The 20,738-nt window shown below is 38.1% G+C and overlaps 1 protein-coding gene across 1 annotated transcript in view; it reads right to left on the minus strand.

The window, feature by feature from the left end:
• USP9X (ubiquitin specific peptidase 9 X-linked) overlaps positions 1-20,738 on the minus strand; it is a 165,222-nt gene that overhangs the window by 50,474 nt on the left and 94,010 nt on the right. The window contains exons 17-27 of the mRNA XM_087967535.1: positions 19,552-19,647; positions 18,781-18,992; positions 18,146-18,386; positions 17,800-17,949; positions 17,589-17,709; positions 9,755-9,885; positions 8,434-8,712; positions 7,190-7,315; positions 6,853-6,978; positions 2,680-2,846; positions 1,085-1,193 (exon numbers count right to left, since the gene is read on the minus strand). Of these exons, the coding sequence (XP_087823661.1) occupies positions 1,085-1,193; positions 2,680-2,846; positions 6,853-6,978; positions 7,190-7,315; positions 8,434-8,712; positions 9,755-9,885; positions 17,589-17,709; positions 17,800-17,949; positions 18,146-18,386; positions 18,781-18,992; positions 19,552-19,647 (1,758 nt within the window). The remainder of the gene's footprint in view (positions 1-1,084; positions 1,194-2,679; positions 2,847-6,852; positions 6,979-7,189; positions 7,316-8,433; positions 8,713-9,754; positions 9,886-17,588; positions 17,710-17,799; positions 17,950-18,145; positions 18,387-18,780; positions 18,993-19,551; positions 19,648-20,738) is intronic.

The raw sequence follows: 20,738 nt of genomic DNA on the forward strand, positions 1-20,738 counted from the left end.
GCTAAATATTATCAAGCAGCCAAAATGCCAGTAGATATGGAACTAAAATAAAAGGGCCTTCCAGGTTTTGTTTGCCTTTCACTATTTCTCCTCCTCTTCAGTCTTGCCAAAATGACCGTCGTCTCTGCTGCCAATGAAGAGGATTTCTTTGGATCAAGTGAGGAAATTGCTGTTTCCTCGCGATCTACAAAGCGTCCCTCCTTTCTTCACCACCCTTTGACCCTGTAAGGTTTCGTGGCAAGCAGGTATTGACTGGGTTTTGTGGTGCTCCGCAGAGCTCTGCTATCCCATATCCATCCTGCTGCGACGCCAACCGATGAAGATATTTATTGAGTATTTTTATTTGTTCTGGTCTCTGGTCTATGACTGTAATAAACTGAATAAACTGAATTGAAGTACCTGGTGCAGTGGAAGGTACCCCCTCTTGGGAGGCCACCTATGTCAAAATTTGGGACCTAAAGGAGGATAGGTTAGTTAAGCAATTCCATGATGAGTACCCCCAGAAACCAAAGAGGTCTCAGTGGGTAGAAGGGGAGCGTAGGCTGATTTGTAATTAACCTCTTTGTGTTATCTTCTCATTGCAGGAAGTCCTTTTCACTTGAGTTGGGGGTGCCTGTCAACCCTGAAGCTGCCCTGATCGAAGCAATTTTGACCGCTTCAATGTTGCCACAATGCAGCTAAGGGATAGGGAGAGGGGATCTCAGATAGAGGGATCTTGTAGCCGCAACAAAATACTTTCTCTTGGGAACCAAGGACATTCTCACAACTGGCTAGAGGAAGCGGAGTGATGTTACCCAGTTGTGAGACCTCAATGTGATTGGAAAATGTGACTGATTGTTTTGAAAAAGTAGAAAATCTTTTACTTTTAATTAGGTGAAAACCATTGGTGACTTCAGTCGGTTTTCACCAGATATGTGCCAATATGGTATTTCTAATAAAAGTATTCTTTGAGGAATTCAATTGCCTCAGAGTCTTGCTTGCCATGGATTTATTACTTGGAACCCTGACAATTACATCTTTAAACAATATACTAATTATAGATATTGGAATATATATCCAAATGGTAAAGTTTAAAATGTCTTACCCCTAACACAGTAAATAACAGAGTTATAAAATAAAGAAGAGGTCGTTGTCCCATACAACATCGGGTAGCCATTAAGAAGAACTGCTCCTGTGCCATTTGCCGAACAGTTCTAAAAATTTCAATCAGAAAAAAAGAGAGATTAATACATGTATTTTAAATAATACTAATCTAAATTTATATAAAGGATAATACACTGTTACTCCCTCTTTTTTGTCCTTGGTGCAATCCATTATATCATTTATATACTCAGCAAATCTATTCTAGACCATTAGAAAAACCTCTGGAGCTGACTTTAAGAGAACATGGGAGGCTGCAATCATCCTTTCCCTTCTGGCAAAAGAAAACTGCTTCTACTGATGAAACATTCAAAGCAACTTTATCACAAGTGCTTATACCTATTCATACTCAAGAGCCCCATTTCTTCTTTTTCACCACCACTACCACCACCTGCCTATCGCAAGATGTTGGGAAGGCTAAAAATGCCAAATATAATCTAAATCAGGGGTGCCAAACTCAAGACCCGTGGGCTGGATCCCGGCCCACAGGGTGCTTAATTCTGGCCTGTGGGACAGCCATGGAAATGACAAAGGGCCAGCCCATGGTGCCTCTGCCAGCAAAAGTGGAGCCTGGACAATCTCCTGTAGCCCTCTACCAGCAAAAACACGAGCATGGAGGGGGGCGCCCTGGGCTCCGTTTGCACTGGCAGAGGGATTCAGGAGGTCATCCAAGCTGAAAATGGGGCTGGCAGAGGACTTCAGGAGGCTGTCCAGGTCAAAAATGGGGCCCAGGGGGCCGCATGCAGCCCGCCCAGGCTCCGTTCTCGCTGGTAGAGGGTTAGCAAAACAAAAGTAATAATAAAAGGAGAAATGTTGCCCCTTTTGCACTTAAGGATCCAAGAAGGGACAGGAAAGGAGAAAGGGAAAGAAGACAAAGAAAAAGGAGGAAAGATGGAAAGAGAGCAAGGAAGGAAAAAGAAGGAAAGAAAGGAAGAAGAGGAAAGGAAAATGAAGAGGGAAGGAAGAAAGGTAGGCCATACCTTATCATTTGGCCACCAGCAGACAGCAAGGCTCCTTTGGGTGACAAGGGTTTGGCGCTCTCCCTGGTCTCACCTTCCTTCGCTGGAGACAATGGATCCCCCCAGCCCCACCCGGGCCACCACAAATGCCCTTGAGCTGGCCATGCTCCATGCGATCAAACACAACCCTGATGCGGCCCTCAATGAAATCGAGTTTGACACCCCTGATCTAAATATTTGGCTGTGACTAATATAAAAATTTATTAAATATCAGAAATAAGGAAATAAATATTGTCCACCTAAACAGCATATAAATAAAATTATATCACAACACTGCAATAATTATGACCCAGTAATAAAACAAAAATATAGTAAAATAAAATGCAAATTACTGTCCCAAGAGCATGGGTGTCCAATGAGCTTTCATCAGCATCATGCCACAGCATTCTTTTTATGTATATATGTGATGTCATAAGGAACTGAATTGGCATCATGTGATTTTTGTCATTCTGCCTGCCCTCAAGGATACTACTGACTGGGGAGCAGTTGATAAAACAAATGAAATATTAAAATCACTTACTTGCTGTGACAATGCAATAACAAATCAATGATAAATGTCTGCCATGCTTTTTCTTTACTTAGTGCATCCAGTGCAGTTGGAATTAAAGCAAAGCAAAGCGTCATCACTTCAAGTGCTTCACAGCAAACTTGTTCATCTTCTGAATCTGGTTCATTGCCTGCATTTGTCTATAAAATAAATCAGAAATAAGCAACATAACATATATGATAAAGTAGGATCAATTACTTTCTTAATTGTTCCTTCAAGCCCAAGGAAATTACACCTACTACTTAACATCGCAAACTTTAATGGTATACTAAAATCAAATCAAATCTGAAAATGGAATTAAAGAGTTGAAGAGTTGACAACGTGCACTGTGAGACAATAATCCAACTATGCTGAATTGAAATAGATTTCATAGGAATTCAAATTACACAAGGGATTGGTGCTGATGAAAATTGTACAAGGGAGGGAAGTAAATACAACACTTGGTTATGATTGCCTATTTGTGATTATCTGAATCTAATTTTAGCACTTTGTCAAGAATCAAACATTTCACACTCAGAGAATCTTTCACACTCAGAGAAGAAATTAACAACACTCTATCCCAGTGGTCGCCAACTGGTGGTCCACAGCCCACTGGTGGTCAGTGATAAAATTTGGGTGGTCCGCAGAGAAATGTACCCCCCAAAGCACTCCCCCCAAAACACTTAAACCAGGCTGCGCGGGAACACAAAGCTGCACTGCCCACATGGCCTGCCCACCCGCTGGCATCCACCCTTCAGCCGAGCACAAACCTGCAAAAAGCAGCGCAGCCCTCCCCGGCCAGGACGAGGTAATGGTGCTGTTGCAGCAAGGAGTTTGCCGGCACAGGTGGGCTAAAGTGGCGATGGAGATGGCCGGGAGGTCCAGGAGCGCCGCACTACTTGCATTTGCGCGGCACTCCAGCACCTTCCAGCTCGTCTCTCCTGGCCTGGCCTCTTTCTCGATGGCCGCGGGCTGTAGGAACGGCCTGGGCCAGGAAAAGAACCGGCTAGTGGTGGTGGGAGAGGGCGGAGTGAGCAAGTCTGTGCTCATCATCCAGTTCAGAGGTCCGGAATGGGGTGGCGGTGGTGGCATCAATTTCCTCATCCCTCTCTCGGTGCTCTGCTCTGCTGTCCCCCACCCCATGGCCCCTGCCATCGCTGCCTGGGGAAAGCACAGGGAAAGTGAGCAGAAACATAGGTCTCGCTGGGGTGAAAGAAGCACAGGCAAGAGAAGGCGGAAGCTGCCGCCTTTGAAAAGCACTGCTTTCAACAGTGCCTTCCGATCTCTGCTCTTTTGCCCCAGCAAGACCTATGTTTCTGCTCGTTTTCTTTTCCTGGGGGGAGCAGCAGAGGCATCAGTGCTGCTCCTCCCCCAGTAAGCCAGGCCTGAAGGAATGTGAAGAATTGAAAATAAATACCAACACACATTTCGATCGTGTTCTCCTCTTCCCTGAAGTAGGATTGAGTGGGGGGAAGGAAGCAGGGGGAAGAGAAGGAGAAGCCCGGCTGGCTTTCCTTTGGCATGGGGTGGGGTGGGGTGGGGTGGAGACCAAATGCCCAGACCAAAAGAGCGCCGAAGACGACGGGCTCCTAATAACCAGCCTGTTTGTGCAGGCGAAAGCTCGAACTTTTCTGGGCTTGAAAACCCCCCCACTTCGGCCTCCACACAGGGAGGGACCCTTCTCTGCTTGGAAGCAGCGGGAGAAACCTGGAGCTTAGCCTCGGGGAGTCCTCTTCTTATGCGGAAGCCAAAGGGGAAACGTGTTGCCTGGTTATTAGGAGCCTGTCTTCCTCGGCACTTCCAGCCCGTCCCTACTTCTCCCCCCAACTCCAGACAGCCACACCTGTTAAAGGAGGGAGAGGTTTCCTCTGATTTGGGAGAGATATGAGATGACAGGAGATCAGATTGGGGGGCCCTCTGTTTTTCTTCCGTTTGAGGGGGAGCCGGTTCCTCCCAGTCCAGACCTTCCCAGCCTCCAGGCACCATGTGGCTTCTTTTGAATCCCAGAAGTACTAAATCATCTTTCCCCCCCAAATTATGATTAAACATTTACAATTTTATTATAATTATAAGCATTTTAATATTTGTATACACATATATAAAAAATTTACATTTTAATTTTAATATAAAAATAATTTTTTTTATATTAAATATATTATCTTTTTTTTAAAAAAATCATATTAATGGTCCTCGGGATTTAAAAGTATGAGTTTGGTGGTCCCTGAGGTCCAAAAGGTTGGCGATCCCTGCTCTATCCTCAAGCTTTACTACAAAAATTCAAGCCACAAAATTTAGCCTAGGTCCACCACAGGCAGCAGCCATACTTCTTTTTTGAAGTTTTACTAAAAATAATTAACATTTAAGGCCAATATTTATTTTCAGATGTAGCATAGGGCACAGATGATACAACAGGTAGATTATCTGCTTTTGATTACAATTATTTTAATTAATATTTTACAAAAGTAAAATATTTCTTCCAAATATTTCACAGCATAAAATAAAACCCACTGGAATAAATTAATATCATGTGAGATGTGCATGTAAATGCAGATTTTATGTACATCTGCAGCAGACGTCAAACTCAAGGCATGTGAGCCAAATCTGGGCTGTGATGGGTTTAGATCTGGCCATGAGGCTGCCCTGGAAATGGTGAGAAGCCAGCTGTCACCGTCTCAACCCGCCCAACCCTGGCACTCCCCCTGGGCGTGCACATAGAAGGCGGTGAGTGTGGGGGGGCTGGTGGTGCCTGGCAGCAGCTGCCTCGTTACCCCTTGGCCACTCATTGGTAACAGCCAGCTGGATGAGCCGGGACATCCAATAAGCTTCACTCAGCCCTGTCCCACATATATCACACTCATGCACAGTCAACTGGGCACCTAGATCCTCCTCCAGGCATATCTGCACCCAGCCTCCTCTCTACATGGGCTGTGGCATTCCAAGCCCCAATTCCACATCCAGCATTCGCCTGCCTCTTCAAGGATGTGTTTTCTCTAACGTGATGGTGAGTGACTGTCCCAGTAAGGTGCCTACGCACCATCCCAGAGAGACCTCAAGGTGAGCTGACCCCAGGCTTCCCGCTCCCTGGCATGACATCTGTGAGTGCCACATTCCCCTCTCTGGCTCTGCCATGTGGCGGAGAGGGCAACCTGGAGCCAGCCCTGCCAATACTTGGCTTGTGCTGCCCTGCGCTCCCATCTCCCCATCTGCTGTTTCACCTTTTGTCCCATGGGCCAGGTGGGAATAGTCTTGCAAAGACTATTGCCACTAGTAAGGATTGCTTATATGAATGAAAGATAAATGGAGAACATGCCTCTTGGATTTATAACTACAAGGTAACCACAGAGCACAACCATATCACTGACTCCATCTTTTTTATAAAATTGTATAATGGATATTACATTCCAAATCTAAAAAGTAGGTGGAAAGTGGAAATAAAAAAAGCTTGAAGGAATATAGTTACACAAATTAGATTTAACATTCATTTAACAATCAGAAAAGATGTTTGGAGCCTGGAACATGGAAAGTACTACTGCAGACAAGAGATTCACATCAGTAAGCCGCCTCCCCTTTTGGCCTCACATTCAGGGGACGTCAAGGCTTCTCTGGTGGACAAGGCTTTGGCGGTCACCCTAATCTCTCCTTCTTCCACTGGAGACCTCCACATCTCCCTCCCAACCTTGCCTGTCCCCCACAGGTGCTCCTTGACGTGAGTGATGTTGAGCTGGCCATGCCTACCAGCCATACCCAGCTAGTCATGGCGAGCTGGCTGTGACCACCCAGCTACGCTCACCTAGACCTTTGAGGGCAACAATAATGCTGATGCAGCCCTCAACAAAATTGAGTTTGACATTCCTCATCTACAGATTTACTTAAACAGAAAGAAATAATGAATTAAGCAATTTTGTGACAAAAGTAATAGCCTTAATTTTATATACAGAGGTATCAAATTGCAAAATTATGTATTTTCTGAATAACTGTAAAAGCATTTTTTTCTACTAAGATAAACTTTCTAACAGTATACCATAAAATTAGAAGAGCTACAAAAAAAAATCTAAACAACCATAGCAATGTCTACTATTCATAAATAGACCACATGAAGTTCAGTTTCTTACTATGGTTCTTCCTATTAAAACCATTTAGAACTGAATGCTGGTTCAGCTTTCTTACCTTTTCATAAATTTTACTAATATCTTCATTTGAGCTGAATACTAGTTGTACTGATCCACATCCAGAAGCCCATACTATTTTTTGCACTGCTCTAATAACACAAATGTCAGGAATAAACTTTGAAGCCTGAAAACCGAAACAGACAAATGTAATAAGTACTCTACCATTTCAAAAATTATAAGTATTTAAAAGTGAATCCATGCCATAGCAATCCATAGTCTTGCATCAAACCACATAAGAACAATTTACATAGTTACCTAGTTTAGTCATCTACCACAGCCACTCCCAGTCTTCAAGCCAAAGAATTTGGAAGTGCTTAATATTTAACCATACTAACCTCGTCAGATATTTGCTGTGCAAGGCGTATTGCTACATTTCTTAACATGCACTCTGAAGTTGGATTGGGAATGTTCTGTAGAGCAGTTTGCAACACCACCGCCTGGTCATGAGTCGCTTGGTTGATCTGCAACAATTTATTTTCAGTGTTATTAAATGGAGAATACATTCTGTCCAACAGTAAAAGTATATTCAGAACATTTTTCCATTGCTTTTATGCAAATACAACCAAAAATATTAATAAGAATGTTCAGTTTTCCTTATGATAATGACATTTATTAAAATAGAACTGTACTGATAATTTCTCCATGACAGAGTTCATATACAAACTTTTAATATCATATGTTATTATGAATCTTAATGCAACTGAAAAAGTTTTTAGTGCTGTTTTAACTTTGAACGATCACTAAATGAACTGTTGTTAAGTCAGGGACTGCCTGTATTTTCTTTTCCTCCATAAATCCTGAGTTGTTGTCTGTCTGTCTGTTTATTTACAAGTCTATAATGCTCAATGCAAACAAGACATTAAGCAACTTTCAAAGTAGTGCAAACTTTGGAATAAAACAAATGTAAAATTTGTAGCAAAACCAAATGATGATATTAAGAAAACTTTTCGTATTCATCAGCACTCCAAAAAATCACATTACCAGTAAGCAGCCAATCACTGGATATAAGAGTAGGAACCTATCATTTTATCATTCCCTAATGGCTTTTAAATAATCAGATTTTTATGGTTTTCCTAAATGCCGGCATAGTTATTGATGATTTGAATGCAGGTCAGATTAAGTTTATAAATGTTCACTTCTCACTTATGCTATTCTCTATTTAGTTATTTACTATTCTTCCACTGGCACCTTACCAACGGTGATCATTAAATGGTTCCTGATGGAGAAATTGACTTTATGTGATCAAAAGGTCCAAACAATTATTTCAAATTTAAGATAACAGCAGAAAGCATTCATACAGAAAACAATGACTGCTAAAAATATGACTAAAGAGAGTAAATGAAACCCAGTTTGCAGAACCATTTGATAAATTTATTTGGTTCAAATGCCAATAGGAAAAAGTAACTGAGAACAGGATTTGCATAGATATTTTTTTAAAAAAAGGATTGGAAGCTGTGTCTTTAACTTTTTTTCTTTATTTATATTGTTTCTAACACTTTATTTTTCTATTTTTATTTATACCCTTTCTTGTTGTTTAGTTACATAAAAATAAAAATTATACAAAAATAATTATGGTTACCGGTGACATTGGGCTTGTACCCTCTACAACTGGTTGACAAGCTTCTGCCACAGCTCTCACGTGGCCATAACCAATTGCAGTCAGCAGTAGCTTTGCTATTTTTAAAGCATTTAGGTAGGCTCCCCTTCTTGTTTCCATATCTGCATTTGGCAAGAAATTATTTCTCGTCAGCATACTCAACACGAGAGGTAAGCCACCACTTTTTAAGAAATTGAACTGAAAGTCAGTAGCATCTTCTCCCAGAGGCAAATTGGCAGGCATTAACAAGGCATAAACTACCTGGAAAATATAGAGAAAAAAAATACAAAAATGTCATTTTAATAAAACTGCTTTCAAAACTCAATTATTAGACAGTAGGGTAGGTATGATATATATAATTATTCATATTCATCAGAATAATCTGATAGTTCATTAATATGATGATGATGATATCAAGATAAAAAAACTGAATTTGAAAGATTGTGGCATAAACTGCCTGTGATGGTCCCAGTGGTTATCGACACATTGGATGCCATACTAAAAAAATCTTGGACAGCACTTAGTAAATGTATGATTGACAAAATTACCACCTGTCAATTTCAAAAGGCAACACTGCTTGATCTGCACATATACTACACTCATATACTACAACATGCTACTTGGAAAGAATTAATTGCATATGAAGGTCAGCATTGGCTAAAGAACTGGCAGCCGTGATTTCACATTTTTATACATAGTAATAATAATTGTATTGTATGTTTAAGGCCACGTAACTTCCAGAGACCCCAGAAGGTTTTCCCTATGTTCCATGTCTAAAAATCTCAAAATTAATAAGGAATACATATCTCCCCCTCCGTTCTCAAATGATATCTACAATTCCCCAAACCAGAACCCAGTGACATTTCTTGGATTTAAGTGACATAAGAAGAAAAACTTTTGGAAAGCTGTAGTATAAAAATAATACACTTCTGGAAAAATGTATCTCAAAATAATTACAAGCCTCTTTATTTCAGTCATTAAAACAATGCCTGAACATCACAATTTAAACAAAAAATGAAGACTGGAGTGATACATGACTGTTTTTTTTCTTCCATTCAATTGTGTCCATTTCTCAGAAAGTGCCTGGACAAGCCTGCAGTTTTCTTGGCAAGGTTTTTCAAGAAGTGGTTTCCCATTTCCTCCTTTTTATGGTTGAGAGAAAGTGACTGGTTCAAGGTCACCCCACCCAGCTTTATGCCCAAAGAGAGACTAAGACTTATGATCTTCTGATTTCTATCTTGATGCTTTAACCACCACACCAAACTGGCTTTACACTTAAGCCAAAAATTAACTCTATACAAACCTCTGTAAGATATAGCACTTGTGAAGCAGAAGGTCCAAAGAACAGAGAATCAAGGGATGGGCTAAGGCTACTGTCACCAAGTTTTGCATGGTCTAAACAGATAGCTCTTAATTTCTCTATAGTAGTATTATCTGAAATAAAACAAAATTTAAAAATGTTTCTTCCCCTCAAATATTAAGAAAAACATATTGATTTATCAAAATATCTTTAAAACTGAAATACATTGAAGTTACCTCACAAATCAAACATCAAAAACATTTCTGAAACATGTTTTGACTTTATAACACACATTTTTCAGGACTATAGTTCTGGCCCTAGAAAACTAGTTTTTAAAGGTACTGCTGTCAGATATAACCACCATGCTCACAGCAGAAAGTACTTTTCCTTTTTTTGATCTAAGTGCAATCTTCTACTATATAATGTGCTAATTTTGAACTTTAATGAGAATTAAGCAAGTAATAATGATTATTGTGTAGTGGTATGTTTAGTAGCATACACTAGATATAAAAGGTCTGCACCCCCCCGCTTAAAATGTCAGTTTTGAGATATAAAAAGAAATCAGACAGAGACAAAACAATTTAGAATTTTTCCACCTTTAATACAACATATTTATATATGTTGTATTAAATATTATTAATTAGTATTAAATACAATGGCCACTAATTGTGGAGAACAAGGGAGACCCAAGGAGAATTGATAGTCTCCATTTAAAACACCCAGCTGATTAGTCAGCCTGCATTTAAATTTCCACTCAGCTGATTGGACAACCTCTATTAAACCCCCACCCAAACCTCATCCATTCCAAACTCCAAAGTAGATGATTGGTGAGCTCATTCAAATCTTCTCCATTCAAATCTATCAAGCAGGAACGCTTCCTCTTTAAAACAAAAACAAAACAAAACCAAAAAACGTGGCTTTAAAGAAAAACAAAGAAACTTTACATGACAAATCTCCAATACTTCACTACCTCCACTATTTTCAGTACCTCAAGACCAAATATTGATAGATAATGCTTTGTCTAAAATAATTGATTTATCATATAATAGTATAATAATTAATTGTTAAATGACCACTAATTTACTGATTCATTGAATTGGTAGAGATTTAATACTCTATCATTGATTTTCTAGTTGATTGATTGATTCTTAGTAATAAGTTGATTGATTGTTTCTTAGTAATAAGTAATCTTACTTTTGATTTCTTCTCTAATTTATCAATTAACATTTATTAATTACCAATATTCATTAAGTAACTGTCTACCTAACACATTAATTAGTTATTGTAATTGTTTAGTTTACTATTGTCATTGACCATGCCAGCCACAAACTCCACAAACTCCAAATCCTCCACTACCAAACAACAACAAAAACAATATCTCTACCAATGACCTCTCAGACTCCTGTACATGCTTCAGATGTCTTAAAACCATCAATGAAAGTGAAAATAACATCAAATGCTACCTATGTGACAATCAAGCTCACCTTGTCTGCTTAAACTTAAACAAAAACGTAGCTGATCTCCTAAAAGCATCAGATACATTCCCTTGTCTATGTCCATCATGTTTTCCTAAGCTAAACAAACCAAGCATCCTGCCTGACAGAGTTGATAGCATAGAATCAACTCAGGCATTCAATAGAAAAATGCTTAGCAACACGTTTTGAAACAATTATACAAGAAAGCCTAATCTCTCTTGAAAAAAAAAATACAGCACTGATAAGCAATTAGCTATCAGCTCAAAATCAAATCCCAACTCAACAACCACTACTACAACTACTACATCAACTACAATCACAACAACCAAAAATAACCTCCAAACCACAACCACAAATATTTACTATCCCATCACATAATTCCACAAATGATATCAGAGACATCATGGAACGTGATCAGAAACGTCCAAATGCCATCTTATTTGGTCTTGAAGACACCAACGAATCAGACAACATCACCAAAGTTCGCAAAATCATAAGCAACTCCAATACAACAAACATCTCTCCTGATGATATCATTGAAATAACCAGAGATGGCCCTGTTCAAATACAATGATGGCTCAGTGGCCCCAAAATTTTGTAGAGTTGTATGCAAAAATGAGTCCAGCAAATGTATATTCATTCATACAATAAACACCATTGCAAAAACCAATCCCAACCATAAAAAACTTCGGTCAAGACCAGACTTATGCATACTGCAAAGAATCCGTTCCTGTGAACTCTGCAATGAACTCAAAAGACGTCTAGACAATGGAGAGAAGGACCTGTACATTGACTACCGCGTTGATTGTATCAAAAGTAAGTCACACAACTCCACATCCAACCCTATCTCATCCAACCCACCATCACTCAAAACTTGGCACGCATGCCCCTAACTACCTCAATTCCAACTACAACTGGCCTTAAATGCAAACTACTCAATGCAAGAAGCCTTGTAAATAAAATACCTGAATTTCTCCTCTTACTAAATACGGCTAAATTCGACATCATATTTGTCTGTGAAACATGGCTCAACGCATCTCTCCCTGACTCCATTACCACAGTAAGAGACTATCATGTTTACCGATCAGATCTTCTATAAAAAGTCCTACATCTAAAAAACATCCAAGTTACCCAGGAGCTTGCTCTTCCTGAGACCATAGTCTGTGAACTGTCCTTAAATATCACAGTTTGATTCTTACTATGTTACAGAGCCCGATTATGACATCGAACATGTAAACAAGCTAAATTCACTGCTAACATGGGCAACATCCTGCCCACACACTTTTATCTTTCTTGGTGACTTCAATCTACCTCATATTAACTGGACCCTAAACAAATGTAAAACTGAACCCATACATGCAACCTTCTACAATGCTGTAACAAATCTGGGACTGGAACAACTAGTAACCAACAATACTAGACTTAACAACTGCCTCGATCTCATCTTCTGCAATAGTTTGAATTCAATTTACGAAATACAAATTAAAGAACCCTTTTCCAACAGTGACCACAACATGATTGATTTTTGTCTCAACATATGTCCACACAAAAATCAACACAATGACGTGATCCCCAATTATAACTTCAAAAAAGGCAACTATGATCTTATAGACAACAATCTCTCATCCCTTGATTGGCAATTTCTATTCACTGGATGAAATACTGTTGAAGACCATTACAACATATTTTTACTTGAAGTCAAAAGAGACATCAAACTATATGTACCAATAACAACTCCCAAAACCAGAAAAAACAGATTACCTATAACAAATAGGAAGCTTCAATCCAAAAAGAGATCACTTTGGCGGAAAAACAAATCTGGTCACGTTGCCAACTTCAAAAGCCGATACAAAAATTTATGCCACCAGATAAAGACTGAATGCACCAATTATCACATTAAACAAGAGGAAAACCTTCTAAGCACCAATTCTACCCGCGCTTTCTACAATTTTGTGAACAACAAACTAAAAGACTCAAGGTCCATCCCACCCCTGAAAGGACCTAATGGTAAAGACTGCAACGATGACACAATTAAAGCCAACCTCTTTAACACATTCTTTGGCTCAGTATTTGTAAACAGCAATGGATCATGCCCAGTATTTCCTAGTCAATCCACAGACAACTACAATGATCTAATACATATCGATTTTACAGAAGACAATGTTGAAAAAGCACTACGCAATCTAAAACCATCTCTATCTATTGGACTGGACGGAATATGTGCCTACTTCTTAAAAAAACTATCCACTGCCACAGCCGAACCTCTGAGCATAAGCTTTGAAAAATCTTTCAGGACCAGCTCCTTGCCAAACCTATGGTCACAAGCCATGGTCATCCCCACCTTCAAAAAAGGAGACCCCAGCCTAGTTAAAAATTACAGACCAATTTCTTTATCCTGCGTTACCTGTAAAGTCATGGAATCAATTATTAACCAATCCATTATCCTCCACTTAGAGACAAACAACCTACTCTCTAATAAACAATTTGGTTTCAGAAAAAAAATCTATCCTGTAATCTGCAACTCTTAACACTGCAAAAACATATGGACTACACAACTCGATCAGGGCAAAGCAATAGACACAATCTACATAGACTTCTGTAAAGCCTTTGATTCAGTGGTACACGACAAACAATACTAAAACTAAATATGGTATATCTGGACACCTGCATAACTGGATAGAAGCATTCCTGTCAAACAGACAACAAATGGTCAAAATTGGGAGCGTCCTATCAAATTCTGTACCTGTCAACAGTGGTGTCCCCCAAGGCAGTGTTCTAAGACCAACTCTTTTCATACTCTACATAAATGACCTCTGTGATCATATTAAGAGCAACTGCATCCTCTTCGCTGACGATGTAAAGCTATTCAACACCACAGAAAATACTGCTACCCTTCAAAAAGACCTCGACTATGTATCAGAATGGTCAAACAAGTGGCAACTTCAAATCTCAACAAATAAATGCTCTGTCTTATATATTGGCAAAAAATATATATCAGAAAATAAAATACAAGCTGAATAGTCAAGACCTTGTTGATGATCCAAACTCTGTCAAGGACCTTGGAATACTCATCTCTAATGATCTAAGTGTAAGTGTACAGTCCACTGTAACTACATAGCCAAAAAAGCATTAAGAGTTGTTAACCTAATCTTACGTAGCTTTTTCTCTGGTAATATTACACTACTAACTAGAGCATACAAAACATTTGCTAGACCAATACTTGAATACAGCTCATCAGTCTGGAACCCATATTACATATCTGATATTAACACAGTTGAGAAAGTCCAGAAATATTTCACAAGAAGAGTTCTCCACTCCTCTACTCGTTGCAGAATACCTTATGCCACCAGACTCAAAATTCTAGACCTAGAAAACCTAGAACTATGCCGCCTTCGGTCCGATCTAAGTATAGTATATAAAATCATACATTGCAATGTCTTACCTGTCAATGAATACTTTCAGCTTCAACCATAACAATACAAGAGCACACAATAGATACAAACTCAAGGTTAACCACACCAAACTTGATTGCAGGAAATACGACTTCAGCAACAGAGCGGTCAATGTCTGGAATACTCTATCTGACTCTGTGGTTTCTTCCCCAAACCCCCAAAACTTTAACCTTAGACTGTCTACTATTGACCTCACCCCTTTCCTAAGAGGTCTGTAGGGGGCGTGCATAAGCACACCATCGTACCTACCATCCCTCTATTGTTTCTTTTATTTTTCTTATATGTATCCATTTCATGTATTCATAACTATGCTTATACTTATACCTATTATCTTGTAAGCAATTGACAAATCAAATAAATAAATCAAATAAATAAATAAATATAAGCTTCACAATTCAATAGAAAAATAAAAAAATCTTTCAGGGCAGAAAAATAAAAAACTTAAAGTAACATGGTTACAATAAATGTGCACACCTTCTTATAAATAGCAATATAACTATGTTCAGAATTAACCAATCACATTCAAACTCATATTAAACAATAGTCAGTACACACCTGCCATCAATTAGTGTCTTTGATCAAGCCCATATAAAGTTCAGCTGTTCTAATAGGATTGTCCTGACATTTACTCAGTTGCCTCTTAGAACAAAAGTCATGGTCTGCAAAAAGCTTATAAAGGATCAAAGGGATCTCATTGTTGGAAGGTATCAGTCACAAAAGGTTTCAAAAAATTTCCAAGGTATTGGAAATTTGGAACACAATGTACAGTCATCAACAAGTGGAGAAAACATGGCATTAACAGTGACATTACCAAGGACTGGATGTCCCTCAAAAATTCATGAAACAAACAAGAAGAAAACTGGTTAGAGAGGTTTGCCAAGATGCCTACAGCAACATTAGAGGAGTTCCAAGAATTTCTGGCAAGTACTGATCGGGTAGTACATGTGACAACAATCTCCCATATTCTTCGTATGTCTGAGCTGTGGGATAGGAAGGCAAGCCTTTTCTTACAATAAAAAACATCCAAGCCCAGCTATATTTTCCAAACCAAAATGTATTACCTATATCAAACGTGTAATGGTCTGATGAATTATGGCCTTAATTCCCAAAAATATGTTTGGCGCAAAAACAACACTGCACATCAAAAGTACACTGTACCCACAGTGAAGCATGGTGGTGGCAGCATTATGCTTTGGGTCTGGTTTTCTTCAACTAGAAATGGGACTTTAATCAAGGTGGAGGGAATTACAAACAGTTCCAAATTATCAGTCAATTTTGGCACAAAACCTTCAGGCCTCTGCTAAAACGCTGAAGATAAATTTCACCTTTCAACACCCAAAGCATACCTCTAAATCAACAAAATAATGGCTTCAGCAGAAAAAGATCAAAATTTTAAAATGAGCCAGCCAGACCCAAACCTGAATCCAATTGAAAATCTGTGTGATGACCTGAAGAGGGCTATACACAAGAATGGCCTCAAGGAATTGAGAGGGACAAAATGGATCTAAAGTGGAAGACAAGGTTGAACAATCAAATACAGGTAAGAGCTGCTATTAAGGCCTACCTCGTGACAATTCAGGTGAAGTATTAAGTACTTCTCTGCACTAATTGCATGTGCATATATCGACCAGCGACCTTCTTTAAGGTGAGCCATTTCCTCCTGGGAAAGGAGGATACAAAGGTCTACCTGAAGGGGTGCAGTGAGGAATTTGCTGATTTTCCAGAAGGCAAAATTGCTCAGCTTTGTTCCCAGTTAGATGTCAACATGATTGCTGGTCTAGTGGAGGTACCTGGGCAAGTTTTTGCCCAGTTATCTGGGAATGGTTTGATCCCATTGCTCCTGAGGAAGTGGACATAGAGTGTAAGTGCAAGCACCTGTATTTTAGATCCATGCCCCTTCTGGCTTGTGAAAAATTCCCAGGAAGTGAGTTCTGGTGGTGATTAATGCTTCCCTACAAGAAGGGGTGATGCCCAGCATTTTAAGGAGCCTTTGATACCATCAAACAGGTTATCCTTCTGAAGCTGTTTCACGGGTTGGGAGTGGGGGGATCTGTGTTGTCTTGGTTCACTTCTTTCCTTTGTGGCTGCTCTGAGTTGGTGTTGATAGGAAGTGAGAAGTCCAGCCTTTGTTGCTTGCTTTGTGGAGTCTCGCAGGGCTAGATACTCTCTCTCTCTGCTTCTGTTTAACATCTACATGAAGCTCCTAGATGAGATCATCCACCACCATGGATGAGATATCAATATGCCACCCAGCTGTATGTCTCGGCCCTTCTTCATGGAGTCTCCCTCCTTTTGGGACATCATCCCTGCAGAGATTAAATTGCCTCCCACTTTGACACTCTTTCATAAAGCTCTGAAGACCTGGTTTTACCAACAGGCCTGGGGAATCTAAAGTGGGATGGAGCCTATCAAGTTGCTTATCTGATTGATTGTTGTGGTCAGGGGAGTGGGTGATTATTTTTATTGTTTGTATATTAGGTTTTAATTTTTGTAAGCAGCCCACAGTCACTGAGAGTGGGTGGGCAGCCATAGAAATTTAAATAAATAAATAAATCAACAAAGATATGGACTGCATTTGCAAAGAAGAGAGGGCAAAGTTTCCCAAGGGGTGCCATGCTGATAGGTTTCTATCCCAAAAGGCTGAATGCTGTCATAAAATCAAAATGTGCTTTAACAAAATATGAATTTAAAAGTGTGCACTTATGCAACCATGTTTTTGTAAGTATTTTCATTTTTCCCCTCTGAAAGATTTCAGTTTGTTTTTCAACTGATTTATATTGGTCTGATATTTTTACATCTCAAAAACCTTGCATTTTAACAGGGATGTATAGACTTTCTATATACACTTTATGGTTTTTCAATTTGCAAATATATATTTCAATTGAAAATGGTAGAATAAAAAAAAATTACCTGGTGGCATTAATTTCATAAGGATACGTGCACCATCTCTAAGGGATGGCATATTTAGACTACTGCCTAGGTCTGCAACTTGCCAAAGAAATGAGATGTATCTAGGATGCAGTGACATAATCTACAATAAAAATAAAAACTTGTCATAAGATGCAAATGTTAAATGTTTGCCTAGTATTATAAATTTAGATGCACGTGTTCTTTTACTTACAACTCCAGGCAAGCAACTTTCAACTTCTGGATTTGGACCATCGCTATAATGATTGCCATGGTTACCAGGAGAACCCGTAGAAGAATCAGAGGAACTATCAGGGCTTGAAGGCATATTGGAACTTATCTGTGTAAGCTTTGCTGTAATTAACTGCAGATAGAGGAAAATGCAAATGTAAATTGATAAACTACATCAAGTAGTGAACCATAACTATTTTTAAAAGCTTCTGAATGTATTAAACCACAAGTGTGCAAGTTTATACAAGTGTGCAATCTATCAATACAGATTATATTTATACTGTTATGGGCATACATGTTATCAGTATATAATTTTTCTTAGTACTTACTGTTTTATCTTTTAGATTCAATTGTCCAATTAATTTCCTATCATCTACGGGATCCACTAGTTCGCCTCCAATAAATAATTCTACTTTGGTATGTGCACTGTTGGCTTTAATACGATTGAGAATGCAACGTCTGACTGAACCAATGGTATCATTTGTATGAGACCAAACATCCAAATCTTCTACCTGTCGGCCTTGGTTTGGAAAACGAACTACTAGAGAGATGTGCTTACCACGAAAAGCTCTGAAAATATAGGGAAATGAGATTCTAGTTAAAACTATCCTGGAAATTTAAGAATGTTAATATGGTAAAATACAGTTAATAAATATTTGTACTCATTTTTAATACATTGACAATTTTCTAATAAGAACATGTGTTTACGACTGAATTATTCTGAAAGGGATGGCTATTTATTTTGTAAGTCAGATAAAAAATATTTTCCTTGCATGTATCAAGTATAATAAACATGACATTTATAATTCTGTTGAATGGCACATACAAACCATTATATTTAGATAATTGAGAAAATAAGTTGAGTAGCATAATCTTAAGCATGTGCACTCAGATATATGTATCCTGTTGTAATAGCTATATAATTTGAATCATTGCACCCTAGGAAACTGACTTTTCCACAAACCTTGACATTGGTAGAATTGTTCGTTCTTCATGGTAATCACTGTCACATTCATTTATATACTCCCTTAAAACAGTCAACACTCGCACCATTCTTATTGCTTCTTGTCTTGCACAATTAATACTGTCTTTATCTCCATCCAAAACACATAAAGTATCATAGGATGCCTTCAAACGATCAAAACAGGACTGAATGAAGTCCTCATGGATAACTACCTGTACAAATTCCAAGAGCCATAATTTATCATTTTTTTAAAAAAGGAAATAACATGAAAAACAGAAACCTTCAAAAAATTACATGCAGAAGTGCAGGTTTTCCCAATTTTGTAATTCCAAAAACTATTTTAAAAGTTCATTAACAAGCCAAATGTATAACTCTAACCCTAGTATAACCATTGCCACAAATACAAGGAATATTAATCATAATTATCATGTAGTTCGACAGAGCATCAATACTGTAGCCCAGTTAACAAAGATTAATGTCAAAATAGTAGGTCTTCACTAGCCAAACCCTTCTTGCCACAGAACATTACATTATTCTAAAATAATTAAAATTATGCACCACCCAAATTAGGTAAATATATCTGCTTATGTCAGAGAACATTTGGGAGGATGTGTTATTAACCATGTCTATATTGTGTAAGCAATATTAAATGTTTATTTTGAAATAATTATTTCTATACTGGACTCATTGGATGACTATTTACAAAAAAGTTTTACTCTTCTGAAATTGCAACAAAACTTCCTATAGAAAGAAGTTATTGTGATATTTTACCTGATTAACTTGTAATCTTGGACCAAGGTTGGTATAAATCTCCTTCAGCAGATCTATTGCTCGACTGGCAATATCATCATTCCCTTGAATTACAACCTAAACAGCAACATAAAGCCTATGTTAAGCTAAAATTGTACAACAAAAGGTATGTTCTATTTAAAATTATCTAAAATAGCATACACCCAACTTAACTATTTTGGAAATGGAATGTTCTTTAAAACTTTGGAATATCCATACCATTCTACTCATTTTTGAACTGGTATGCCATTTAATCCTCCAAACGATAGCAGTTTCTGTTATTCTAGGGGTATTCTGGTTATATTACAAGTTATTTCATCTAAAATGTGACCAACTTCTTCTGGTTTTTAACTTGTAAAAATGGCAGACCATATACAAAATGGCTAGAGTAGCATGATACAGACCACACTCTGGATTTTTCCAGAATATGCTATTATATTATAATATAGACTACATCCAGTGTTCTCATATGAAGCAACAAATAAACTTTTGGAAAGCCAACTCATTACTTAAAAAGCTAATATCAAGTAAATACTGTAAACATGTTTAAATCTAGGTCTTCTAGATTTGTTAATGGAATATTGTTTTTATTTGTTTACATTTTGGTTATGTTGCCATTTCCCAAGCAGCATGGGTATGAATTTACTATTTCCTTAAATAACTGTGGAAGAATAGTTAAGAACAATGGGCACACTTCAAAATTTCCTATTATAAAGATTTAGTCATTGCATCTTTTCTCTATAATTTGGAAATCATAAAATCTTGCTTTAATACTCTGAAGAAGGGGTTGTCCATTATTTTCAAATGTCTTTAAAGAATTTAGATCATTGTGACAAATTATTTCATCTGTGTGATATCACATGAGATAATTTGTCACAGTGATTTAATGGTATCAATTGCACAATTATATGACATAAATTATATAAATTAGTTAAGAAAATTACATACAAAGTTCATTGAGTCAGTCCAGGTTTTGCTATATAGTTGATAATGAGGGGTCCTTGGTGCTCTCTGAGCCTGCTTTTTTTTCTTGCAGATGTTTCATTACCCCAACTAGGCAACATCATCAGTGCTAGCATCCCACATTTCAACCCTGAGCTACAAATGTTCTCCTTTATTGATATAGTTGATAAATTTGTTGGAAAAAACAGCTGTACAAACTGGTAGTA

The sequence above is a fragment of the Notechis scutatus genome, chromosome 5 (genome assembly GCF_049901735.1).
Source record: "Notechis scutatus isolate UNSWTSFEM ecotype Mainland chromosome 5, rNotScu1.2, whole genome shotgun sequence".
Lineage (NCBI taxonomy): Eukaryota > Metazoa > Chordata > Lepidosauria > Squamata > Elapidae > Notechis > Notechis scutatus.